The 27,732-nt window shown below is 45.3% G+C and overlaps 1 protein-coding gene across 1 annotated transcript in view; it reads right to left on the reverse strand.

Moving 5' to 3' along the window:
* The window catches only part of CDS1 (CDP-diacylglycerol synthase 1), a 762,211-nt gene that overhangs the window by 364,412 nt on the left and 370,067 nt on the right, over positions 1 to 27,732 (reverse strand). The window contains exon 5 of the mRNA XM_078676295.1: positions 372 to 511. Coding sequence (XP_078532421.1) covers positions 372 to 511 — 140 coding nt within the window. The remainder of the gene's footprint in view (positions 1 to 371; positions 512 to 27,732) is intronic.

Consider the following 27,732-nt stretch of genomic DNA (forward strand, 5'->3'; position numbering starts at 1 on the left):
CGTTTCGTCTGGTCATGAGATGTGGCCATTCTTTAGGATACATCTTCATTCAATAGTTATTACTATGTAATTTTAGTACAAAATAAAAAAAAAAATTAAAAAAAAATATTAATCTGGTACCAGACTCCTAAATATGTGAAACCCTCCCGCTGATTAAAAAATCATTAAAATTCCGGATTAATCACTTTTTTTGCTTTAAAAGTCACTTTAAATCTCGCACCTTAAAAAAAAATCAATGTCCCATGATCTAAACAGAATATTTAAAAAAAAGCTACAACGCAATTTGCTCATTAAAACAAATTCAGTACATTGAAAGTCCCCTTCATATTCTCAATAAAATACAGCATTTTACAATGTGCTCAAAAACATACCTGTGAGGTAAAGAGTAAATGATATGAACCGATGATAGCGAACTAAGAACTGGAGTGACTCCTCTCTCTGCACTGATGTGGCAAAGTAATCTGCTAACGTTTCTCCGTAGAAAAAGTAGTTCACACAGAGCAGAAAATACCTGCAACCACGATAAAAACAGAGTAATGCATCTTGCTGAGACACAAATTCGACACTAAAGTGTTAGCAAGCAGATTACTTTCAATACATATCTAATTGACAAAGAAGGGTTATTTTGAAACTGATGATTGTAAAGTAAGAACATCTAATCCCTAATGACGTGCAACAACATGGTGAAATAACCGATTTTATATTAAGATATTTCATAACGAAAGCACAGTGACAAATAGGAGGAAATGTAAAAAAACTAAAGAGGCACTTTGTTTCCGGACAATGAAATTCCCTTATGGCTATTATTTTCTGCAGTCTCTTTGGACAAATTTAAACATTGCAAGGATCCTGGAGAAACAGCATGAAACAGGAAGAAATGCGTCAAACTGTGTAATTAACACAGGTGGAAAATAATGGAAGTACAGAACCCAGTCTGTACACCGATTTCTTTACCATTGCACAGATACTTTATTTACTTACTCCATGGTGTCTGAAGTCCCTGGAAAAGGCAAACTACGTATGAGAAATGGATAGTAGAGTGCTTGAGAATTGGATACGGCTGAAATCCGTCATCTATTGACAAGCTGAGTATACGGTGTAACAAACAAGTTACTTACCTTCGGTAACGCTTTTTCTGGTGGATACAGTATTTGCCTGTGGAATCCTCACCTTGTGTATATTTCCTGCGCCAGCAGCATTCGGAAATTTTTCATACCTCTCCACGCCGACGAGGACGTCGTCACCGAAGCATGGCTCCGCTCGCGGCTCCTCTGACATCACCGGAGCCATGAGAGAGCCTCGTCAGCGTGATTATGTCAGTTCCCCCTTTTTTTCCATGCTTTCGAGGCACACGGACGGACCGACACAAATATATACAGCATACATAGTACACAGTATTCAAACCAACACACAGTGTGAAATCAATGCATTAAAGCAAAAAGAATAACACAATTCCATTAAAAGAGACAGATCGAAATTAACATCAATGCAGGTATACAAGGGTGGACAACGGGGAGGCGGGTGGGTAAGTGAGGAATCCACAGGCAGATACTGTATCCACCAGAAAAAGCGTTACCGAAGGTAAGTAACTTGTTCTTCTAATGGATACAGCTGCCAGTGGATTCTTCACCTTGTGAATAAAGTCACACAGCAGTCCCCACTCCTGGAGGAGGCTGTCCACCCTTTTATACCAAAAAGTCCTGTAGGACGGAACGAGCAAAGTGACCGTCCCTCTTCACTTCGGAATCTAAGCAGTAATGCTTTGTGAAAGTGTGGAGGGAGGCCCAAGTTGCAGCTCTACAAATGTCCTCCACAGGAACACCCCTAGATAATGCAAATGTAGAAGACTTTCTCCTGGTAGAGTGAGTTCTTCGACACTTTGGAGGTTCCTTAGCCTGCAAAAAGAGTAACCGATCTTGATGCACAAGATAATCCATCTGGAAAGGGTGCGCTTGTGCACCGCTCTGCATTTCCTGCGACCAATGAAGCCCACGAAGAGCTGGTCATCCACACGAAAGTCTTTAGTTCCATCGAGGTAAAAACTCACTGCCCTCTTAGGGTCCAAACGGTGAAGCCACTCCTCCTCTTTGGAAGGGTGAGGGGGAGGATAGAAGGAAGGAAGGGTAATGGACTGCCCCAGATGGAAGGGAGTTACCACCTTAAGCAGAAAAGCAGCCCTGGTCCGGAGTACCATTCTTTCAGCATGAATGGTCAAGAACAGGGGTTTCGAACTCAGAGCTTGAAGCTCACTTACCCTCCTTGCCGAGGTAATGGCAACTAGAAATACTGTTTTAAAAGACAACAGTCCCAAGGGACACTTGCGCAAGGGCTCAAAAGGAGAACCCATCAAGTAGGTTAAGACAAGATTTAAGTCCCATTAAGGCACCATAAATGGAGTGGGCGGAAATTTGTTGGTAAGGCCCTTAATGTACCGCAACACAATAGGTGATTTATAGAAGGACGGCTGATCGGGCAAGCAAAGGAATGCCGACAAAGCAGATAAATAGCCCTTCACAGTAGCCACAGCAAAGCCTTGCTGAGCTAGAGAAAGAGCAAACTGAAGGCTGTTAGCTAAACGAGCCTTCAACGGGTTAATAGACTTCTCCCCACACCAATGGACAAATTTGGACCACCTATAGGAATAGATAGACTTGGTGGAGTTTCACCTGGACGATAGTATAATGTCCACCACATCAGGTGGAAGAGAAAAAGAATTCAGGTTGCCCCGTTCAATCTCCAGGCATGAAGGTGTAAGCTCTGGAGGTGGGGGTGTAGAACTTGCCCCTCCGACTGCGAGAGGAGGTCTGACCTGAGAGGGAGATGGAGCTGAGGGCACGAGGAGAGGTGGGGAGGATCTGTATACCACACCCTTCTTGGCCAATCCGGGACAATCAATATAACTTGGGCCCGGTCTTGGCGAATCTTCCTCAGAACCAGAGGAATCAAGGGTATGGGAGGGAACGCATAAAGGAGTTGAGAGTCCCATCTCGTCTGAAACGCGTCTCCCAAAGCTCCCTGCATCGGATACTGGAGACTGTAGAGTTCCCCACGTCCAAATGATGTGACGTACCACCTCCGGATGAAGCCTCCACTTGTGGTCGGCAGAGAACTGCCGACAGACTGTCTGCACGCACGTTCAGAACTCCGGCCAGATGATTTGCCGTCAGGCAAATCTGATGGTCCTGAACCCAGGATCAAAGAGGTGGAGCCTCTCTGCAAAGACAATGCAACCCCACTCCTCCCTGCTTATTCGCATACCACATCGCGGTAGTGTTGTCCGTCAGAGCTTGAACCGACTGACCCCGAAGGGAAGGGAGGAAGGCCTTGAGCGCCAAACGTATCGCCCGTAACTCTAGAAGATTGATGTGAAGCAACATTTCCTCTGGAGCCCAAAGACCCTTGATCTCCAGGTCCCCCAGATGAGCACGCCACCCTAAAGTGGATGAATCCGTTATTACTGTGGCCACCGATGGAGGTAGATGGAAGGGCTTCCCTTGAGACAGATTGCCCTCCACGCGCCACCAAGACAGATCCGCTGCAGCTTCTCTGGAGATCCCCACAGACTCCCCGAGATCTCAGTTTTGCGGATACCACTGCCTGCGGAGGCACCACTGGAGCGCCCTCATGTGCCAGCGTGCATGGTTGACCAACAGAATGCAGGAAGCAAACAGACCGAGCACGCAAAGGACCTTCAGAACTGGAACGACAGCTCAATTGTAAAACAAGGGAATCATTTCCTGAATGTTGAGAATCCTTTGTGGAGGTGGGAAAAGCTCGACACACAGTAGTGTCCAGTACCACCCCTATAAACAGGTTGCGCTGAGAGGGCACCAGGTGAGACTTGGGCACGTTTATCTAGAAACCCAATCTGTACAACAACTGAGTTGTAACCTGCAGATGATGAAGCACCTTCTCTGGCAACTCTGCTTTGATCAGCCAGTCCAGATAGGGGAAAACTGGAATCCCCAACCTCCTGAGATGGGCTGCCACCACTGCCATCACCTTGGTGAAGAGTCGAGGTGCAGTAGTAAGTCCAAACAGGAGAACCGCAAACTGATAATGCTGCGACCCTACCGTAAAACGGAGATACTTCCTGTGCGACTTCAGGATCGGGATATGAAAATATGCATCCTGCAAGTCGATCGACACCATCCAGTCTTCCTGTTGCAGCGCCTGAAGAACCTGCGCTAGGGTGAGCATCTTGAACTTCTGCTTGAGAAAAAGATTCAAGATCCTGAGATCCCGGATTGGACGTAACCGGCCATCCTTTTTGGGAATCAGGAAATACCGGGAGTAGCATCCCTGACCCCTTTCCTGGTCCGGAACCACCACTATCGCACCTTTTTTCAGTAATGTTAGGACTTCCTCCTGAAGTAGAAGGTGGTCCTCCGAACATGCCCCTTGGCTAGGAGGGTAATTCGGAGGGAATTCCCGAAAGGGAAGAGCATAACCATTTTCCACAAGATTTAGAACCCAAAGGTCCGTAGTGACCGATTCCCAATCTTGTAGAAAATAGGTAAGCCGACCCCCCACAGGACCCACATGGTCCAGAATGGTGGATCTACGGCTGCTTTGCTGTGGCAAGGTGGGCGGGGGGGGGGGGTAGAGGAGGAGGAGGAGGACTGACGACCTCGTGGACGACATCTGTTCTTGCCCCTGTAGGTCTTATACAGGGTATTTTGCTGCTTCTGTTGCTGCTGCTGAGGCTGCCTGTAGGTCTGAAAGGACGACCTTCCAAAACCTCTGTACCTTCTGTAAGAGGAACCTCTAGGCTGTGCCTGTAGACCCAGAGATTTAGCTGTAGCTTTGCTGTCCTTGAATCTTTTTTATAAGGCTGCATCCGCTTTTTTCCCAAAAAGCCCAGAACCATCGAAAGGGAGGTCAAGAAGCGTTGCCTGCACATCCAGAGAGAACTGCGACTACTTGAGCCAAGCACTTCTCCTTGAGGCAACTGAAGAACACATAAGCCTGGCAACAGAGTCCGTAGTGTCCAAGCCACTCTGAATAACTTGACGTGCAGCTGCTTGAGTGTCCGATAAAACCTCATTAAAATTCTCTGTCCTCCTCAGACAATTTAGGAGCAAGTTGTTTTGCAGAGTCCATTAGAGCGTGAATGTAACAGCCCAAAAGACAGGTGGCATTTGTGGACTTCAAGGCCATACTTGCTGGGAAGAATACCTTTTTAGCCGACTGGTCAAGCTTTTTTGATTCTCTATCACCAGGGACTTGAGGAAAAGCCCCAGAAGATTTCTTCGAACAGGCAGCTTGAACCACCAGGCTCTCAGGAGACGGATGAGATGTTAGGAAGTCCGGATCTCCTGGAGCCGCCCTGTACCTCCTAGCAACAGTTTTAGAAACTGCTGGAGCTGAAAATGGCTTACGCCAAACCTCCATCACCGGCTCAGTGAGGGCATCATTAAAAGGCAGTAAAGGCTCTATTACAGTGGAGGGAGAATGAAGAACCTCTGTTAAAATATTGGACTTGAATTCAGCTGTTGGAAGCTGCAGGTCTAAAAGCTCCGCAGCCTTCTTTATAACAGTGTGGTAAGGAGCCACATCCTTAGAAGGAGCATCAGAAGGAGGAGTAAGCTCCCATTCTGGGGTCATATCAAGGCCACTTGCCACCCTCAAATCTTCAAATAAGTCCTCTGACTCCTGAAGCTCACCTTCCTCCATTTCTTCCTCTGCACGATAACGCTGCTCCTCCAATATCCTCTGTGCCTCCTGCCTTTAACTTACCCTCGGAACCGGCGGCGCCAGACATGACTCCGACAGATCCGGAGCCGGCGTTAAACATGGATCCGGAGGCACAGCCTGAGTTGAACGAGGCCTAGCTGACGGCGCCGGAGATGAAGGGAACGGCGTTGACGTCCTCGGCGGCGGGAAATGCCATGACGGCATCGCTGGAAGAAATGGCATAAAAGGGGCCTGAGCATTAGCCGGAGGAACCCCCAAATTTAAGGCCATAGGGCCCATGGGACCCGAAGGTGCTCCAGAGGGGTACATGGCTCTCGCAAAGACTCCATACATTGCATTTAAGTAATGTGATGGATTTTGACCCCGGCCAGGGAAAGGTGGATAAGCTCCCGATATAGGCTCTGGCTGAGGCATGACCGGATTCGGGCCAATCTGCGCTGACGGTGGAGCCAATTTATTTATAAAGTGGAGTCGACGACTCATCAGGTACTGGAGTCTCTTCCAACGGAGTCGGAGAATGAGATGGCGTCGGAGATGGAGCCGGCGTCGGAGAATGTACTGGTGAAGCTTCGTGCAAAGCCCAACGAAAAGGAGAACACTGATTCCAGTGAGAAGGAGAGACATAGTCCTTCCGATGCCGATGAGCTGGAGAAGTCTATTTCGGAGTCGCGTCCTTATCCGAACGGCGTCGAGAGCCGTGCCTCTTCTTCTTCTTATGTTTCTTTGATTTTGAAACATGACCAGACGTCGACTTCGAACCCGGCCTCGACCTGGATCTCGACCTTGATCTTCTTCGACCTCTCTTCTCCTTCCTCATCTTCACCATGCACAGCTTGGCCCCTCTCTCCTTTAAAGCCTTCGGGTTCATCTTGCGACAGCAAGCGCAACCCTCGACGTCATGATCGGACGACTGGCACCAGACACAATCTTCATGGGAATCCGTGATAGACATATGTCCTCCGCACTCCCTACAGGGTTTGAACCCTGACTTCCTCGACGACATCTTCAGGAAAGAAACAAGAGAAGACCAGAAACACAATCCAGAAATACAAAGTAACTACACAAGCTACGGAGAGTCCCAGAAAAACGTTAAGTGTTGACGGCGCGGAAAAAAGAAAACGGACGTCATCACGCCGACGAGGCTCTCTTATGGCTCCGGTTACGTCAGCGGAGCCGCGAGCAGAGCCATGCTTCTGTGACGTCGTCCTCGTCGGCGTGGAGAGCTACGAAAAATTTCCGAATGCTGCTGGCGCAGGGGATATTCACATGGTGAGGAATCCACTGGCAGATGTATCCATCAGAAACTGAGGTATCAACAATTAATAAATATTTTTGCACATGTGCCTCGGATACTATGGTGCTCCAGATAGATAATCAAATTACCCAACTGACGTTTTCAGCAATAAATCAAGGCTTAATCTAGTTAACCCAGCAAATATTCACATTTTAAGCCTCGTCAGCATTACTTACACTTTGCAAAGATGGAGCAGTTGAAGAGGTAACAAAAAACACAAAGTCCTCATGACAGGAGACATTCTGTTAGAAACGTTTCTATTGCTTAGAAAGTAGTAACCTACGTTTTTAAAAAAAAACTGTTGCGGAAATTGTTTAACTATGGGCTCTAAGTTTGCTGGAGTCTGTACTCGGGTAACCTAGGTACAAGTGAAGATGCATAAGAGACAAGTCAGTAAATTGATTTTAACAATATAACTAAGGTGTTATTGATACAAATGCCTTCTGATGCTTTGGGTTCAAGGAGGGTGGCTTGGACGGTCTGAGTTACAACTGCAAATAATGTGCCCAAATTCCAATAGCCTGTAAGGAAAAAGCAAGCCGGATCCCATCATAAAATAAGGAGTGCTACTGGTTGGCAACAGGAAAATGGAAAGAAGTTCAAGTTTTTGCAGGTTCAGCATACTGTGGCTACAAAGCTACGGTGAAGGTAGCAGTTGGGATAATCGGATACAGTTCAGAAGACTAGAGAAAGAATAACATTGGTCAAGTAAATATTAAAGGTGGTGCCTTGGGACAAATTAGTATCTCAAGGCAGGCACCAAAGTAATACACATATCTTTAGGGGCCAGTACTGTGTGACTGGGAAGTTGCAGTCAACATTTTCTAGAGGTAGTGGTGGAGCTTACAGCTAGGGTGAAAGCAGACTTTTAAGCAATGTCAAACCTGGAACCTTAAGTTGCAAGGTGATGGTTCAAATAATGCTGGGTGAAAAGCGACCAGTCACAGCACCAGGGGAATAATAGTGAAACCATTGTGGCTCTCTCAGGAATTAGTGCTAACTGCTTCTATCCCACAAAGTAAGATACATACAGGCTCATTTACAGGTGCAGTGCTTAATTTGTAAAAAAAAAAAAGCCACAGCAGCTTGCTCCACAAATTGTTATTACTATCCTTAGCAGTATGGCAGGGGCAATCAATCATGCAACATATTTATAAAGTGCACTGAACACCTGTGAGGGTCTCACGCTGGAAGGGGGTGAGGGGGCGCTGCTACTGCTCGAACAGCCAGGTCTTGAGGAGTCTCCTGAAGTCAGTAGGTCCTGGGTCTGCCGTAGGTCGATGGGGAGGGTGTTCCAGGTCTTGGCGCGAAGGTGGGAGAATGACCTGCCGCCGGCGGTCATTCTTCGGATGCGTGGGACTGCAGCGAGGTCAGCGGAGCAGAGCTGGCGGTTTGGGGTGTAGAAGGTGAGTCGTGTGTTGAGGTATGCTGGTCCGGTGTTGTGGAGTGCCTTGTGAGCGTGGATGAGGAGCTTAAAGGTGATCCTCTTGTTGACAGGGAGCCAGTGCAGGTCTCTCAGGTGTTCTGTGATGTGGATGTGGCGAGGGATGTCGAATATGAGGCGTGCAGAGGCGTTCTGTATGCGTTGGAGTCGCTTCTGGAGTTTGGGCGTTGGTCCCGCGTAGAGGGCTTTGCTGTAGTCCAGTCTGTTGCTGAAGAGGGCCTGGGTGACCGTCCTTCTGGTTTCAGTGGGGATCCATCTGTAGATCTTGCGGAGCATGCGGTGGGTGTTGAAGCAGGAGGATGAGACGGCGTTGACTTACTGGGTCATTGATAGCGATGAGTCTAGGATGAATCCCAGGTTGCGTACGTGGTCGGTGGGAGTCGGGGTGACTCCCAGTGTGGCTGGCCACCAGGAGTCATCCCAGGCGTAGGGGGTGAGGATGAGGACCTCCGTCTTGTCAGAGTTCAGCTTCAAGCGGCTGTTCTTCATCCATTCGGCGACAGCCTTCCTTCCTTCGTAGAGGTTGGTTTTGGCGGTGGTGATGGAAAGGATCCTTGGTGATGGAAAGGATCAGCTAGGTGTCGTCTGCGTATGAAATGATGTTGAGGTTGTGCGACCGGACGATGTTGGCGAGAGGTGCCATGTAGACGTTGAAGAGTGTCGGGCTGAGGGATGATCCTTGGGGTACGCCGCAGATGAGTTTGGTGGCTTCCGAGTGGAAGGGGGGGGGGGGGGGGGGGCAGATACTCTGCAAACACAACTACAAACAATCACACTACTACACGTGTGACTATTCCAGGCTTCCAAAGCTATAAAGCTATAAGAATGGCTTGAGGGCAGGGAACAGTCATTTTTAATGTATATTGATTTAATAATTAACTGTTGTTGTGGTCACCTCTACATTAGTCAGATAGCGCCGGTGTTGACAATTAAGTGGAGGTGCCAATCACCGGAAACCACCAGCTCAAATGAAGCACTGTGCAAGTCTTTTATATTAGAAACATTTACACAGCCCTCAGCTGCTGCAGGCGATCACCTACACAAGCATTATCCCAGGCAATTGGCTTTAGATCATTCAGGCTCCTAAGTGGGCGCTCTTCCCTACTCTTCCGCACATATCCGTCTGACCAGCCTTGTGTTTGTTGTCCAGCTCTAGTAAGCCTCCCTAATCAGACTCAAGCTCAAAGCTAGTGCTGCAAAGCTTCTTTCAAAGTAGAAAGGGAATGTAACTTACTGGAGCAACGGAAATTGTTTCTAAATCTAAATATGGGGACACTACTGGCCAACCTGATTTTCCAGAGACAGCACATGCAAGACGTAACATCCATTAGGATGAAGACAACATAGCATGTTTTGCACTGCAATCACCATGTGCTTCCATAGGACACATTAATAGGGCACATAGTATCCAAAATATGTTAATGCTCTTGCTTTTTTCGCCTTTTTCGCTCATGTTCTTAAATGAACTGGTCTATTTATCAGGGCATGAACAGTTTTCACAAAGGGATTAGTAGACCACCTCCCCGTGGTACATGGGTGAAGGCCTTTGTCAGTACAAAGGTAACAACAATTAGGCTGTTCATATCCGGATGATCAAGCTGTTATTACTATGCACTACAAGTGGAGGTGCTAACTGGCTGTATTTCCGTGTCCAGCAGAGACTTGTGTTTAGCTGGGATGCAACCAAAACATGAAGAACCAACACTCGACTCAAACATGCTGGGTGCAACGTGGATAAAGTCTCAACAGAAGCAAAGATGCTCAAATGGTCAGAGAGACCCAACTACTTTAGCAGTGCCAGCACCTTGATTCCTAACAAACTGAGATATTCAGAGAGTGCTCATTTCAGGAGGCTCCCATCTAAAAGGTCTATTAGCCTTTCAATAAAACATTCTTCATGACACCCCTATATCAGAACACCAGACTTTTAAGTGTCTTGCTAGCATTTTTTTTTTTTTAATGGTAGTGCCCAAGTCCTTTAACCAAATAAATGTTTCACTGCCTAGATGGTAAGAAGCAAGAAATGTGGTGTATCTTAATCAGGATAATGGGATAGGCCAATTAAAACAGTCTGCAGACTGCCAGTATCAGAATACTAACTCTGCCTGTATGTGAGGGCTTCTTGTCCCCACCATCTGAGCCACCCAAGTAGAGATGGGGGGGGACCGGGCCATAGCAGTCAAACCTTTTCATTAGAATTTCACTCGCTTGTGCTTGCAGTATTGCCCACTCAGCCTAGGCTCCATGTCTGAGGATGGCTCATTCAAAGGAGAGAATTTAATTCCACAAAACACTTAGTCTTTAATGTCCAAGAAATCATCACTGGAGGTGAAAGTCTGGAGTGTCCAAGAACCATAACCAAAGCATAGACGAAGGCTTGATACATTTCTAAAGTCCAGGGGAACCATTCCTCACATTTCAATGGTTGGGTTACTTCTTGATAAGGGAGCTACTCATCAATTTGAAGAGTGGCGCTTATTCTTTCTTACATTCCCATCCAGACCAAAGGGCATGTCTCTAGCCTATATCCTCATACGAGATGTATGTGAAACATGCCCTGTAGGGAGGTACATTGAGGACATTGCTTCCCATCACAAATATCCTTCTAAGGTTACCACTTGCACTGTGGTGCTTTGCTGCCTTATCACAGAGACAACCAACCTCTTCCAACACTGTAGCTCTGCAAAAGCTACCACACTTAAGTGACTACTTTTGCTCAAGAGTGAGAGAGTCCGTTCTTACATACAGAAGTGCTAGTAGTTCAGGCAATTTGTGTCACCCTTCAATCTAAAGGTGCTTCTCCACTGTAGGAAAGTAGGATCTGCTTCTTATGGTTACCCCCACTTTTTGCTAAATGTGATACTGTTTTTGACTAGTTTGACTGGGATCCTGCTAATCAGGACCCCGTCTATCTGCTTTCTCCCTAAAACTGGTATGGTATTTACTTAGGTACACTCCAACTTGGATACTGGGTTTCCCTTGCCAGTCCCTAGTATATGGTACCCATGTACCCAGGGCAGAGGTACCCCAGAGGCCTCCCATGGGATGAAGCATGTATTATGCCACCCATGAGAGGCCATGCAAAATGGAACTACAGGCCTGCCATTGCAGCCTGTGTAAGTTGGTACATGCACCACTTACTTTAGATATAGGTTTACTATATCTAAGGGTCACTAAACTTAAAACCTATAAGTCACCTCTCTAGCGGGCCTTTACCATCCTGAGGGCTGGGTGCTTGGTTCTAAGAGAGGGTGCCACTGCGTTACGTTACGTTACGTTACGTTAAAAGCATTTATACCGCGCACGTTCACCAACGGTTTCATGGCGCTCTTGACAAGAAGTAACGGTGACCAGGAAGGAGGGGTTACTCGAATGTTAACTGGAATAACAGGGTTTTTAACAGTTTGCGAAAGCAGTTATAGGTAGGGCAGAGACGGAGAGTGGTTGGAAGAGAATTCCAGGTGGAGGGAGCCAAGGCAGAGAAACTCAGCCCTCCATGCTTTTTCCGTCTGTATTTGGGAACCACAAGGTAGTTAAGAGATGTTGAGCGGAGATCTCTGGGGGGAACGTAACGAGACAGGCAAGGTGAAATAAACACAGGGGCAGAGTCAGAAAGGGCTTTGAAGATGGTACATCCCAACTTAAAGGTACAGCGTTTGGAGACAGGGAGCCAGTGAAGGTTGCGCAGGAGGGGGGTAACGTGCTGATGTTTCAGCTGGTGGAAGATCAGACGGGCAGCCTGATTCTGCACCAGTTGCAGCCGATGGAGGTGGAATGCAGGGATCCCCACATAAAGGGTATTCGCATAGTCGAGTCTGCATGAGCAGAACACCTCTGCAGCCTACGGAGTCCATTCTCCCGGGTTGTCAGTGTATCAGCCATTTACGACATATAGAGTGGCACTATGAGACCGCGTACTGACCAACTCTAAAACAACGGACAGTAACCCTTTCATGTTTGGTGTCAAACATGGTCTTATCATACCCTCACACCCAGTGTGGGGGTATGATTCCACCCCTCAAAAGCAAGCTTTGCAGGGTCCCTGGTGTTCGCGTTACCAGCCTTCTAGTCCCTAGCAGCACAAAATGGTTGCTGCCGACCAGAGACACATTTCTGCCCTCCCGCTGCTGAGCCAAGCTCGAACAGAGGAAGGTGGAACAATAGGCATCCTGTCACAGGGAGGTGTGACCACCTCTCAGACAGGATTTAGTGTATTAGGGCAGGGTGGGTGCACTTGCCAGTGACCGAAAGTCTGCATGAGGGGCACATTTGGTGTCCCTGTGCACAGTCCAATTCAAACCAGTTCTTGGAGCCGTTGGCTCCTGTTCTGGCGTTACACTGGACAAAGGACAAGAGAGTGACCACCTCCCCACTGCCCTGCCCCTCCCCTGAGAGAGTCCCCTGAATCTGTCCAACCCTCTCCCGTGGGTACAAAAGGGCTCACCTGGCTGTAGGACCCTAGATTCAACATGGACAAGAGTCTGAACCAGAAACCACTGTACTTAGGCTGTCTGGACACTCTGGACTTCGCTGGACTACGTTTGGGCCCGACTACGTCGCCCACCCCCTCCAATGTATCGTCTGTGCCAGAGCACCATACACTCTGTGTAGGACCTGTGGAGCATCAAGGACAACCAAAGACATCTCCTTTGGAGTGAAGGAGTCACTCCCCTGCAACCGCAGGCGGCACCACATCCTGAGTGACTGGTCTGCTGCTCCTGAGCTCCTACGGACTACAAAGGCTGCAGCAACACAGGATGTGGATTCTTACATCCGTTGAGGTCGGAGTCGCCTTCTCACCGAGTTTGAGGTCAGAATCCCTCATGGGGGCTGCAAACCCTGTGCACAAGGTTAATTTGCAGTTACATATGCTAGTTGGCGTTTCCCGAGCAAGTGCATTGGGCTCCGTATAGCCCCAACCTCTGGCACCATTTCCTACCAAGAACTCTGGTCTCCTCGCACTGAGTGCTCCGTGGGCTGCTGTTCGGTGAAAGTGCTCGAAGTCCTCTCGCAACTCCTGTGCCTCTGCCTGTGAGTCCACTTGAGGGTCAACTTTGTTTTTCTTGGGCTCCCCTGGTTGCTCCAGGTTTGCCCTGACTCCTCTGACCTTGGTGAGTCTCCTGGACCTTGCTGGTCCGACCTATAACCTTATTTGACCTTCTGCGTGGGTTGTCGTTGCCGCTTGGTGGTGCTCCCGCCGGACACCGACCCCTCAGCACTTGGCATCCTTCGTGGGACAGCTCATATCTAGCTCCTGGTCATCCTCGAGGTTTCCTGGTCCCCGTGGCTGCTGAGTTAAGAACCCCCTCAAAGCACCTGAGGCACCAGACATCGGTGCGCATTCGTCTAACGAGCCCCTGGTCACTCCTGAGTGACCCAAACTCTGTCCCCTCTCCTTTCAGGTACCCTTCAACAAGAATCCACCTTTGGATTCCAACGGACCCTTTTCTTCCTTCCAGCAGTGGCTCTTCTTCGAAGTCCTCCACTGGGTTCGACTGCGGTTTCCGACACCACTTCACACCCATGAACCCGGCTCCCCAGGAATAGGTAACTCTCGTACAACAGTATCCACGGGTGGGGTGTCTCTCCAACCTCATAACTTCCAAGGGGTTCCTTCAAAGTCCATTGGGAAGGGTCCTTCAACTTTAAAACGTCAACAGCGACTTCCCCATAGAATTGTAGAAAGCACGTAGTCGTGCTCCCAAACTGCACCCGTCCTCCGTGGGGTCCCTACTTGCTCACCTTGGGTGGTTCTTTGGGGTCCCAGCAATTCTACGACATCTATACACTGTTTTGACTAGAGTCGTGGTTTTTATACCACTATTTTAGTATATGGTCTGGTCTCCCCCCCGGAGCCCACAGTGTATTAGTGCCATTTACGATTGTTTCTGTGCTAAAGTATTGTTTGGTCTGTGAGTATCTTTGTGTAGAAGATACTGTGTCGTACTAGAAAGTGTTATATTAATAAGGAAAATGCTACTTACCCAGTATGCATCTGTTCTTGGCATTTAGAGCTGTAGAGTCATATGCTGTGAATAGATTGCCATCTAGTGTTGGGTCTGGATGTTTGCACTTTGTTTTTCTTCGAAGAAGTCTTTAAAAGTCACAGGGTAGGTGACTCCTCCTTTCGGTGATGGTGCGCATGGGCATCAACTCCATTGTTAGATTGTTTTCCAGTAGAGGATGATAATGGAGTTAGTAAGAGTTGTAAAAGGAGAAGTCCATGAATGCATGCATCTAAGTAAGATGTTACTACAACAGGTATAGGTACATGGGGAGGTGGGTGGGCGGGCGCATAGGACTCTACATCTCTACATGCCAAGAACAGATGCATACTGGGTAAGTAGCATTTTCCTTTCAAGGCATATGAGCTGCAGATCATATGCTGTGCTTAGACTATATAGCATGTATCTCCCAAAGCAGTGGCTACCCTGTATCTGTTGCAGTGGTCTGAAATAGTGTACTTAAAAATGCCTGGCCCACTCTAGCCTGTTGTCTTGCTCACATCTACACAATAGTGTTTTGTGAATGTGTGAGGTGTAGACCATGTTGCAGCTTTGCACATGTCATCTATGGGTATATTAAGAATGCCATAGAAGCCCCCAGTTTGCGTGTAGAGTGTGCTCTAGGGGGAACTGTTAACATTAGTTTTGCTTTTGCATAGCATATTTGAATGCACTTGACTATCTACCTTGCAATACCTGATTTTGATATGGGATTTCCTTTGTGTGGTGAAGCAAAAGCGACAAATAGTTGATTTGTGTTACGGAAAGGTAGTATCCTTTCTATGTAATAAAGCAATGCTCTCTTCACATCTAATGTGTGTATGGCACGTACTGCCACTGTATCTGGTTTTGGGCAGAACACAGGTAACGCAACAGATTGATTGATATGAAAAGCAGAAATGACCTTAGGAAGGAATTTAGGATTAGTCCGAAGAGCCACTTTATTTTGGTGCATTTGTAAAAAAGGGTTCTTCTATAGTTAATGCCTGAAGCTCACCCACTCTTTTGAGTGATGTGATAGCAACGAGGAAAGCAGATTTCCATGTGAGAAATTGCAATTCACATTTGTGCAACGACTCAAAGGGTGGACCCATTAGTCTGGTGAGAACAATGTTGAGATTCCACACTGGAGCAGGTGGACGTCTCATGGGAATGACTAGAGTCTCTCCATAAAGGCTTTGATAACAGGCACTCTAAAAAAAGAGATAGATGTGGTCTATTCTGGAGGTATGCAGCTATTGCATCCAGATGTATGCGTATGGACGTGTACGCCAAATTGGAACGCTGTAGATGTATCAAATAACATATAATGTTTTGTACAGAAGCATCAAGCTGGTTGGTGTGGTTATTATAACAACAAAAAATCTCCACCTGTACTTAGTCAACCAGTGCTAATAAAGTCACTATGAATGTAAACCCCCTCCCAGGAGAAAGTAGATCAACAGGCCAAAACAGGATATAAATCCATGAATAAGTTTTAATCAATATTCATCAATAAACAATTCATAAATTTCAATACATATGATAACAGCAAGAACACAATGAGAAGGAAATTATACACCCCCACGAGAAACAATCATTCAAACAATCAATCCAACACATACTCATTCAATCACATGCGTCCTGATCCTAGTGGATCCACTCATTCAAATTTAATAAAAATCTTAAAAATAACAAAGGGCGAAGACCTATAGGTCTAAATCAAAAAGAATTGGAGACTAGGGGATCCTGCTGAATACAGTGTTCTTATGTCTCCAGGTGACTAACAGTCCAGAAATACAAAAAATTACAGCAAATATGTATTGCAATGTTAAACAATAAGGATTTCAAATAATAATACAAATGTAAACGATGAATAGATGAACAGTTCAGATAGGCTTCGCCAGGTTATTGTAGTGGTGCCGACGTACGTTTCGGTGTGTGACCTACTGTAGGTCTCTCCTTCATCAGGGCACGTGTCTCCTTGGAGACAGAGGTGGGGGTATCTGTGTGTAAATAAGCAAATGCAAGTATAACAATTAAAAAATAGACATCGTATTACATTTTAAGCTGCCTGATAGTGAAAACTCACAATGTTGATCCTGCAAGGGAGGGGGAAGAATATACTGGTAGAACCAATAAAACAAGAGACCAAAGTGCACAATTTCGATAAACATAAGCAATGACATAGAGGATCCAAAGTAATAAGAACATCAGTGGTAATTTTTAAACATAAGACATAAGTGGCAGAAGAGTAAGAACAAACAGGTGTTATCCCAAGTTTATATAAGGTAATCCAACTGAATAGAGGAAATGTGCTCACAGTTAGACAAAAGAATGTCATGCTCTCGCAGGCGTAAACAAGTTTAACGTAGGGCAGAGAGTGAGCCATTTAGAGAAAAAAGGTGAAAAAAGAATCTATTACGCTAGGTGAAATCCCCATAGATGAGGTAATTGGAGGCACATGGCCATACCTGGACACTAGAGGGAAGTGGTAGAAAATGATTCAGGCGGCAAAAAATGTAAGAAATCACTGCAGAATATCTGTAGATAATAAGAAGGAATATTAAATAAAAATGGAGATAAGTGTAACAACCATCGTGCAGCGTGTCTTCTGCGCCTAGCGCTTCTTACCAAAGGAAAGGTATGGTATGGGACAGATCAGGAGACGTAGCGTATAGAGGTTGCGGGTACTCAGGAGGTTAGGGAAAATCAAATTTCCGGATGTTCGAGGGGCAACTGAACTCCAAGAGGTGCTGGGCACTAAAGTAATGGAGAAAAAATAGAGAAAATCCAAAATTAAGGATCCCAGCTAACGAAAGATGACCACTTGGGGGAATAGTAGGAGGTGGGGGGAATTCGCAAGAAGATTACCTAAAGGTTGATGATGACGGTAAAAGGAATCCGGAAAATTGATTTTCCCTAACCTCCTGAGTACCCGCAACCTCTATATGCTACGTCTCCTGATCTGTCCCATACCATACCTTTCCTTTGGTAAGAAGCACTAGGCGCAGAAGACTGCACGATGGTTGTTACACTTATCTGCATTTTTATTTAATATTCCTTCTTATTATCTACAGATATTCTGCAGTGATTTCTTCAATTTTTTGCCGCCTGAATCATTTTCTTCCACTTCCCTCTAGTGTCCAGGTATGGCCATGTGCCTCTAATTACCTCATCTATGGGAATTTCACCTAGCGTAATCGCTTCTTTTTTCACCTTTTTTCTCTAAATGGCTCACACTCTGCCCTACGTTAAACTTGTTTACGCCTGCGAGAGCATGAAATTCTTTTGTCTAACTGTGAGCACTTTTCCTCTATTCAGTCGGATTACACTGTATATAAACTTGGCGATAACACCTCTTTGTTCTTACTCTTCTGAGCACATCTTTGTGTCTTGTTTGGTATCTTCTGCCACTTATGTCTTATTTTTAAAAATTACCACTGATGTTCTTATTATTTTGGATCCTGTATGTCATTGCTTATGTTTATCGAAATTGTGCACTTTGGTCTATTGTTTTATTGGTTCTACCAGTATATTCTTCTCCATCCCGTGCAGGAACAACATTGTGAGTTTTCACTATCAGGCAGCTTAAAATGTAATACGATGTCTATTTTTTAATTGTTATACTTGCATTTGCTTATTCACACACAGATACCCCCACCTCTGTCTCCAAGGAGACACGTGCCCTGATGAAGGTGAGAGCTACAGTAGGTCACACACCGAAATGTACGTCGGCACCACTACAATAACCTGGCGAAGCCTATCTGAACTGTTCATCTATTCATCGTTTTCATTTGTATTATTATTTGAAATCCTTATTGTTTAACATTGCAATGCATATTCACTGTACTTTTTTGTATTTCTGGACTGTTACTCACCTGGAGACATAACACTGTATTCAGCAGGATCCCCATGTCTCCTATTCTTTGTTTCATTTAGACCTATAGGTCTTCGCCCTTTGTTATTTTTAAGATTTGTATTAAATTTGAATGAGTGGATCCACTAGCATCAGGACGCATGTGATTGAATGAGTATGTGTTGGATTGATTGTTTGAATGATTGTTTTTCGTCTGGGTATATAATTTCCTTCTCATTGTGTTCTTGCTGTTATCATATGTATTGAAATTTATGAATTGTTTATTTATGAATATTGATTAAAACTTATTCATGGATTTATATCCTATTTTGGCCTGTTGATCTACTTTCTCCTGGGAGGGAGTTTACATTCATAGTGACTTCATTAGCACTGGTTGACTAAGTACAGGTGGAGATTTTTTGTTGTTATTTTGTTCCTTTCAACTGCATCTCCACCTATAGCATTATTCAGGGGTCCCCTTGATTTATTGGTGGTGTGGTTATTATTACGGTATATCACAAACTGCTTCTACTTTGCTGCAAAGCAGGCTCTTGTGGTAGGACGTCTAGCCTCTTTGATAATATTCATTTAGTCTGGCCGTAGATTAAGATAGCCAAACTCTAATGCTTCAGGAGCCAGATCGCCAGATTGAGTTGACTGGGGTCTGGATGTCTTATGTCTCCATGGCTCTGTGTGAGGAGATTAGGTGTAAGATGTAGTTTTTGATGAGGAACTACTGAGAGTTCCAATAGGGTTGTGAACCAAGGTTGACGTGCCCAAGTGGGAGCAACTAGGATTAGTGTCAGGGATGCTTGTTTGAGTGTCTGAACCAAGCATGGAATGAGTGGGAGTGGCGGAAAAGGGTAAGCAAATATCCCTGACCAATTCATCCATAGTGCATTGCCTTTGGACAATGGGTGTACATACCTGGACGCAAAGTTTGGGCATTTTGAGTTTAGATGTGTGACGAAAAGGTCTATGTGTGGGAATCCTCACATTTGGAAGAACGGGAGGAGAACTTGAGGGTGTATTTCCTATTTGTGGATTTGCTGTGTACGATGACTGAGCAAATCTGCCATCTGACTGTCTTCTCCTGGAAGGTGTTTGCTAGGAGATATATATTGTGAGGTATGGCCCATTTCCAGATGGTCTGTGCTAGCAGTGACAAATGAAGAGTGTGTGTCCCTACCTGTTTTTGTATGTACTATATGGCTGTCATGTTGTCTGTACGAATTAGGACAGTCTTGCATACTGCTGAACATAAAATGCTTTCAGCACCAGAAGAATTGCTAGCAGCTCTAGATGATTTATATGAAGCTGTTTCTGCTGCAAGCTCCAAATGCCCTGAATTGTGTGGGTTTGGAGATGCGCTCCCAAACCAGTCAGTGATGCGTCTGCTGTCAGTACTATCTGTGGAACCGGGTCGCTGAAGGGCCGCCCTTTTAAAAGGTTTTGTGTGTTCGACCACTGCAGAGAGCGATGGTTGGGGCAGTCTACCAACACGAGATCTGATAACGGACTGTGAGCTTCGTTCCATTATAGTGCTAAGCATTCCTGTAGGGGACGCATTTGAAGTCTTGCGTGGGGCACTATAGAAATGCAAGACACCATCATTCCCAGTAACTGCATGAACACTTGAGCTGGTAAGAAGTGTTGAGACTGAAACGTAGACATCAGGATTAGTATATACCAGACTCTGGCTGGAGTTGGGTATGCTAGAGCTTTTTGAGTGTTTATAGTAGCTCCTAGATATGCTTGAGACGTGGATGGTTGGAGATGGGATTTGGACAGCTTTACTGTGAATACTAGCTCGTGGAGCAATTGCAGTTTTTGTGTTTGGTGTAGACAGCTGTTGTGCAAGCTGGACTTTTATGAGCCAGTCGTCTAAGTATGGGAAGACATGAATATGTTGTCTTCTTACATTGGCTGCGACTACTGCCAAGCATTTTGTGAAAAACCTGGGTGCGGTTGTTACTCCGAATGGGAGGACTTTGAATTGATTGTGCTGACCTGTGCCCACAAACCTGAGGTATTTGCGGTGCGCAGGGTGTATTGGAATATGAAAGTAAGCGTCCTTTAAATCCAGAGTGGAGAGAAAGTCCCCTTGCTGAAGAAGGGGAAGCACTTGTTGAAGTGTTACCATATGAAAATAGTCCGACTCAAAGTATAGATTTAGTTCTCCTAGGTCTAATATAGGCGTTCGAGAGACGTCCTTTTTGGGCATTAGAAAGTAGAGGGAGTACACCCCTGCTCCCTGGTATGGTAAAGGGACTGGTTCTATTGCACCTTTCTGCAACAAAGAGAGAATCTCTTTCTTTAGAAGGGTGAGATGTTCTTGAGACATGAGGTGTGACCTTGGAGGAATGTTCGGGGGAGTGCTTGTTAGGTCCAGGCAATAACCAGATTGGACATTTGTAGAACCCATCTATCTGATATACTCGTATTCCAAATAGGGAGAAATTGGGAAAGATGTCCCCCAACAGGAGTGGAATGGTCGGGGGTATGGTAAGGAAGCCACTGTTTGGTGTTTGCAGGGGAAGTGCGTTTTGAGTTACCCAGGACTGTTCCCTTGCCGTTGTTTCCTCTATATCCACCTTTAAAATAACCTCTTGAAGAGGGCGACTGATTGTTGCCCTTGTAATTAGAGGAGGGATTGTCTGTAGACACGTTTCTGGAGCCGTCCCTGTAGAATGAGAGACAAAAGGATCCTCGGCTGAAAGGGGATTGTAAAGCCCCCATGGAATTAGCAACTTCAGTATCCTTTTTTTGATGTATCGACAGCTGGACCAAAGAGGTGTTCTTTGTCAAAGGGTTGATTAAGAATAGAGGCTTGTACCTCATGCTTGAATCCTGAAATTCTTAACCAAGCATGTCTACGGAGCAGTACCCTAGTGTTTACTGCCCGAGCTGCTGTTTGCCTGATCTAGAGCACACCTGATAGAGGTATCGGGTATTAATTTACCCTCTTGAATAAGGGAACTAGCTCTAGACTTATGCTCATCAGGAAGAAATTCAACTAGCTTTTCGAGCTCATCATAATGCGCTCCATCATACCTTGGCAATAGTGCTTGAGAATTGGCAATGCACCAATGATTAGCTGCTTGTGACGCTACCCTTTTGCCCGAAGCGTCAATGAATTTGGACTCTATCAGGAAGAGGGGCTTCTCCTGTTTGCGAATTAGCTCTTTTACGAGCATTGGAAACTCCCAGAGAGTCCAAGGGTAACTGGCCTTTAATATATACAGGGTCATTAGGTGCAGATTTGAACTTTTTCTCTACCCTGGGAGTGAGGATTCTAGCTCTTACAGGGTCTTTAAAGATGTCATCAGTATGTTTAAGCATTTCCTTTAACATTAGTAATGTGTGTGTAGCCCCTTGAGATGAACTTAGTGTGTCAAACAAAAAATCCTCCTCTAAAGTCTCTTTATGAAGCTCTTCTCCATAATATTGTGCAGCTCTGGTAACCAGCTCAATATATCCAATGTTATTATCTGGTGGAGAAGTTCGGGATGGCTATAGGTCGGGGTTATTATCAGGTTGAGGGTCAGCATTATAATTGTACTATGGGTCAGTATTCTGTGGTGTGTAGTCATCTATATCCCCATCCGCTGTATCCTGTGGGTTAGGTGATGGTGGTGGAGGAGAATGTGTAGGTGTAATGAGTAAATTTTGATCAATGGTTGAAGAGGTGGAATGTATGGTGGAGAAGGGTTAGTACCCAAATTTTTCCTTTTTAGAGGAATGTGGTAGTCTTCTTGTAGGCCCACTTTCCTCTTCTCAGGAAGTTTGGCATAAATCTGTCCAGTTTCTGGATTAATCACGATCTCCTTCTGTTTAGGATCCGAAGGTGGAATATCGTTCCGAGGCACTTTAGTTGAAGTACTTTCTTCAGATGCCGGTTTCGGCTCCGAAGTTTTCGGCTCCAAAGATTTAGCCTTATAGACCAGTGGCATGGAAACCAGAAGGTATTTGGATTTCGACGCCAAAGGTTTCAGGTCGGCACCGGCATGGGGGAGAGTAGACCCCAAACTGGAAGACTGTTTATTTTTTGATGCCAAACTCCAAGGCGGGGAGCTCGAAATCTTTTCTCTGTGCCGACCTTGGCCTGAAGGCAGAGGAGGGACCGGAGCCTTTTTATGGAGGAGATGATAGGGGAAGGAAAACTCTTTACTCACATTCTGTTGTCCCGGTGTGAGGTCTTAGGCATCGGAGTCGGCTTCAGACACGGAGATGTGTTCCTCCTCCATTTGGCCTTCCTGCGCTTGTGATTCTTCGCGTTCGGACTAGTCTCCGAGGAGATCCGGCACAGAGCCACTTTGCTGGTACAAGCCCGATGGTAATGGAGTGTCTTCTTCGATTGAAACGACCGACACGCATCGCAGTCCTTCTCGTCATGTTCCGGTGATAGGTAAAGGTTGCACACTTCCTGCAAGTCGGTGCGAGGAAACTTAGCGCGATACCCTGGACAGAACTTGAATGGAGTCCGTTCCATCGACTGCTACCGACCCCAGCGTGGGTAGACCCAACGGCCTTCCACGAATCTTCCGATTGAAGGTTTTGGAGTGTAAATGATACGCGGAGAATGGGAAAAGCGATCGATAAACAATATCGTCGAGGGTAGTGGATTGCGCATCAAAGGGGGCCAGAAGAAACGGTGCTGAACCAGAGCGCAACAATTCACATCCCAACCCGATGGCGGAAAAAAAACATCTAACAATGGAGTCGATGCCCATGCACACGATCACCGAAAGGAGGAGTCGCCTACCTAGTGACTGGAAAGACTTCTTCGAAGAAAATCAAAGTGCAAACATCCGGACCCAACACTAGATGCCGATCTATGCACAGCATATGATCTACAGCTCATATGCCTCGAACATACATATTTTTATAACTGCTGTGTGATTCTCCTTTCATTTAACCAATACTATAGGGTTGCATTCTGGTAAAACAAGTGGCTTAACATTCCTTCAAGACTAAGCCTGAAATCTGCTCTAGACAGCTACCACTTGGATAGCTTTCTAAGGATATCTTTGACCTCTTAAATCACTATGAGGGTTGTTTGGACTGGTGCAAGGTGCCCACTTTAACTAGGGGACAGCATATACCAGGTCAACGTCTCAAATCCACCTCAAGTCCAACATCCTGGTGTGCTCCTGGAAATCCTCCTAATTATCTCTAGTCTGGAAGATGAGGGACAGTTATGCACTAAATACCAAGTACTCAGTCTCACAACACATCTTATCTGTCTAACATGATCGTCCTGAGATGGGACACTTTCCTGTGGCAAGTATTCCGACGAGACTAATTCAATTTTCAGCGCGCAACAGAGATTAAGCCTAGATGATCTGAAAAGCAATTGCAGATAACCCAGAAAGTATTGCACGAAATGTATTCAAAGTGTTCCATATGGACTCCAGAATAGTGATATCTGAGTTGTTTTTCAATAGATCCACCAGCACATAAAAAACATACCCCCCCCCCCAACCTATGTGAAACTGCATCAGATATTTTGGGAAATCTGTTCATGTTTAACCATATCACACTATATTTAACAATTTCATTTAAGTAAAATCCTTGGGTAATATCTGCATCGTCACTAAAAGATAACAGAGAAAAGTATTTAGGTTTACCCAGTTCAAAATAAAATAGTCAAATTATTTTCAATAGATGACATGTAGATCTGTTTTACCTTGCCTGGTAACAGTAGTCAAAGAAGATGAATAATTAAATGAACACATAGTTTGATAAATTATTTTCCTCACTCACACCCAATAATGAAGTTTGAAATCTGGGAGTATGAGAAACCACCAAATGTGATCCAGCTAAAGCCATCCTAGGCAGATGAATAACTTCATTTTCTTGGAGGGACTGTGTACCTGCTGGCTGGAATCCTTTAAAAGCAAGTTGGGATGTTACACAGAAATAAGGAAAACATCTTAAAAATATAATTTTGATCAAATGCATCTGACTGACCAAAGACTTGGGAATATGTAGAAAGACTTTAGAAAGATCACGTGACCTCCTTGACCCGAAGATATCTGGCCATCCAAAGTTGGTATGGAAAATGCATTTGTTATGTTCATTGTGAGGAGTTGTGTCTTGTCCAGGTTGGCTTTACAGGCTCAGGAAAGACTTGCCCTGCACAATGAATGCTACATCAAACATGTTCAGCCATGCAAGCTTGCCTGCACTAATGAAATAGTTTCGCACAGGTGAATGGATCAAGGATTATATGCTACTGGGGTCTGTGTTTGCCTTTTTCATTTCCAGCTCCCACTCCTCCAACTTTAAAGAATTCATAAGCCTTTTGCCTCTTTGAGAACCCTGTCCTTAAACCAAAATAAACTCCTCTTGCCCACTGATGTAAGGCTTTTATTCTTTGTGGTGTGGCAGTCAGCAGTTTTGTGTCAGCATCTGTGGTAGGTATTGTTGCTTACCTCGTGTCCAGGGCCTCTGACTCTATTAAAATTTTACTGGATATCCAAGTACTCCCTCTATATGAAAACAAGTTACTTACCTGTAACTTTGGTTCCCCGGTATTGGTAACTTTCATAGATTCCCATGCTTTGTATCATTCCCCGTCGTCGGAATGGGAGCCTCGGTAAATAAAAAATACCATAGCAGTAAGCACAAAGTGAAAAAATAGGCCGGTGCCTCATCTCATTTTGTAGCTTATCCACCTCTTTTTATAAAAGAGACCAAATTCTTGCAATAGCCAATCAGAACAGCCTCACCCCATAGAACCTTCCTGAGAGAGCCTCAGAGCCTCAGATTTTCATAGCCGTTGTGAACAGCAACATCATTGAACAATAAGGCTGACCTTTCCCAGGGGAGGAGGGTGGGCGCATGGGAATCTATGAAAGTTACCAATACTGGGGAACCAAAGTTACTGGTAAGTAACTTGTTTTCTTGCCCCAGTATTTGAACTTTCATAGATTCCCATGCTTTGTATCAGAATAGCTAGCAGTAAAGAGAAAGCATATTTTGTCATTTGTATATCTGTAAATGTCATACATACTCATGAGAAGAAAAAACAGATACACATTGGCATTACAAAGCAGAACAACCACAAGTAATACAAAATATGCAAGACTAGAAGACGGGCTAGAAAGGAAAGCTCACCGACTTATTGAAAAAGGTTCCTCAAGACCGCTTGGCCCACTGCCGCATCCTCTTTCACAGAAGAATCTAAGCAGTAGTGGCGAGTGACGGTGTGGACACTGCTCCATGTCGCCGCTCTACATATGTCCTTGATCGGGACACCAGAGAATAGAGCCACCGATGAAGCCATTGACCTCGTAGAATGAGCACGAACTGCTCGCTGAAGCGGCTTGCCCGCTCCTCGATGGCAAAACTGGATTGCACTTGATATCCAGTGGGAAATGCAGGGTTTAGAAATTGGATAACCCTTTCGCGGAGCACTGTATGAAACAAAAAGCTGGGAAGACTTCCTGAACAGTTTCGTCAGCTCCAAGTAGAATTTGAGACATCTATGAATGTCCAAAGAATGTAACGCCCTCTCTGCTGGCGTGGAGGGCCGCGGGAAGAAAGACTAAGATCACCGGCTCATTCAGATGAAATTCTGAGGGGACCTTTGGAATAAATTTAGGATTTGTCCGCAGGATGAGAACCTCATTCTTGAATTGTAGAAAGGGTTCCTCAATTGTGAATGCCTGGAGATCACTAACTCTTCTAGCCGATGTCAGGGCCAAGAGAAGAGCCAGTTTCCATGATACAAACTTCATATCGGGCCTGTGAATAGGCTCAAACGGAGCCTTCATCAGATGTGGTAATAGCAACTGTTGAGGTCTTTTTGGAATTCCAGATCACTGGGCGCACACCTGGGTAACCGCTAGATAATGGAAAGCAAGAGTAAATAGTGTAGGCAAAGGGGCGAGTGGTAATACCTCACAACCACTCAGAAAGACCAGAAGAACTGGTCAACAATGAATATGAACAACTGTGCCCCTGCACTAACACAATATGTGGAAAGCTTCAAGAGTTAGAGTAGGATTGTATTCATGCAATAGTAACATATACACATCAATCTAAACAGATAGTGGAGGTACGTAATTCAGTGACAGATGGTCGAGTGAGACGGGTAAGTCAATTAGTAGTCTGTAATTAGAGTGTCCATTTTCTGTTTATTGTTCCGTTTCAAAATCCAACACGTGTTTCATCGCAAGGAACAAATGCGAATCTTCAGGGCTAGACAAAAAATACAAAGTATATCTTCACTAAACATGTACTATTTGTAGGATTTTTGCAAAAACGGATGACTCATGGTGTCACCCTGGTGACATAAGGCATGCTAAAAAGGTGGGTAGGTGACTTGGTGTCTATGTGAAGAACAGTCATGGCTAAAGTGACATACGTGACATGGTGGTGTGTGTGGTGCCAATTGATATTCTTTTAGATGAAAGTGACTGGTGTAACTCATTATAGTACATAAAGAAAAACTGGCCGGTCTAAGAAGTGAAGTGGTGAGGCTAATAGTGTGTGTGATAGACAGGACGATATCCCCAGTAACTCATTGGTGACATATGTGAACATAATGGAATCAAACTTCATGACAAATGATGGCAGTGTTACATAGTTATGATTGTTCGTCTAGTGGTGTATTGAGCTTGCGGTATTTGAAAATTTGTACAATCAAAGGTGCACAGCTTTTATAGATCTTGTCTGTCCTATCCGGATAGAATACAGATATGACATGCCAGACATACCTGGAAAGAGTGGCTTTCAGGATGGGATGTGCTGGTTCGGATAGAACACAAGAATGGGCGCGAGAGGACCGGTCAGTGTATGGTCTATGATTGTAAAAGACAGGATTTCAAAACCAAGATAGAAGAGAGACGGAGGAAAAACTGGACATGTGAAAATAATAAAAAAAAAATTTATAAAAATAAATAAGGTGCAAAAACATACACGCTGGGCGTTGGGTTTACATGTGGGAAGAGAAGGTTACCTAAATTACACCGACATGGGAAACAGAGTAAGGGATGGCGATTTAAAAGAGACTCCGTAGTATTATGCAAAAAAACAACAGATCTCAAGCATCCGAGTTCAAAAGACCAACATAAACGGGGAGAATAAAGACTAAATGTGATCTATGGCCTCGGGCTGATACTCATCCTATCCGTGATAAGTGGTGGGGTGCCGTCTGACACCATGACGGAACTCACCAGGAAAAACCCAAGACTGTGTTTACTTGGAGAATCGGCTCTGAGGGTATATTCCACGGAGTGGGTGGAGTCCCAAATATCAATTGATTGGACAAAAATATCCTTGTTAGAGAGAATTGAATCTGCAAATAAATCAAGGTATAAAGCGCAAAGTCAAAAGTAAATTACGTCGTCAGTTAACATGAGAGCAGCGAGGGAGCATGAATGTGGAAGACCACCTACCTTGGTAAAAGACAGGTTGAGTGGAGACCGGGAGGAGAGAGGTCTTC

This window comes from Lissotriton helveticus, chromosome 2_1 (assembly GCF_964261635.1).
Source record: "Lissotriton helveticus chromosome 2_1, aLisHel1.1, whole genome shotgun sequence".
Taxonomy (NCBI): Eukaryota; Metazoa; Chordata; class Amphibia; order Caudata; family Salamandridae; genus Lissotriton; species Lissotriton helveticus.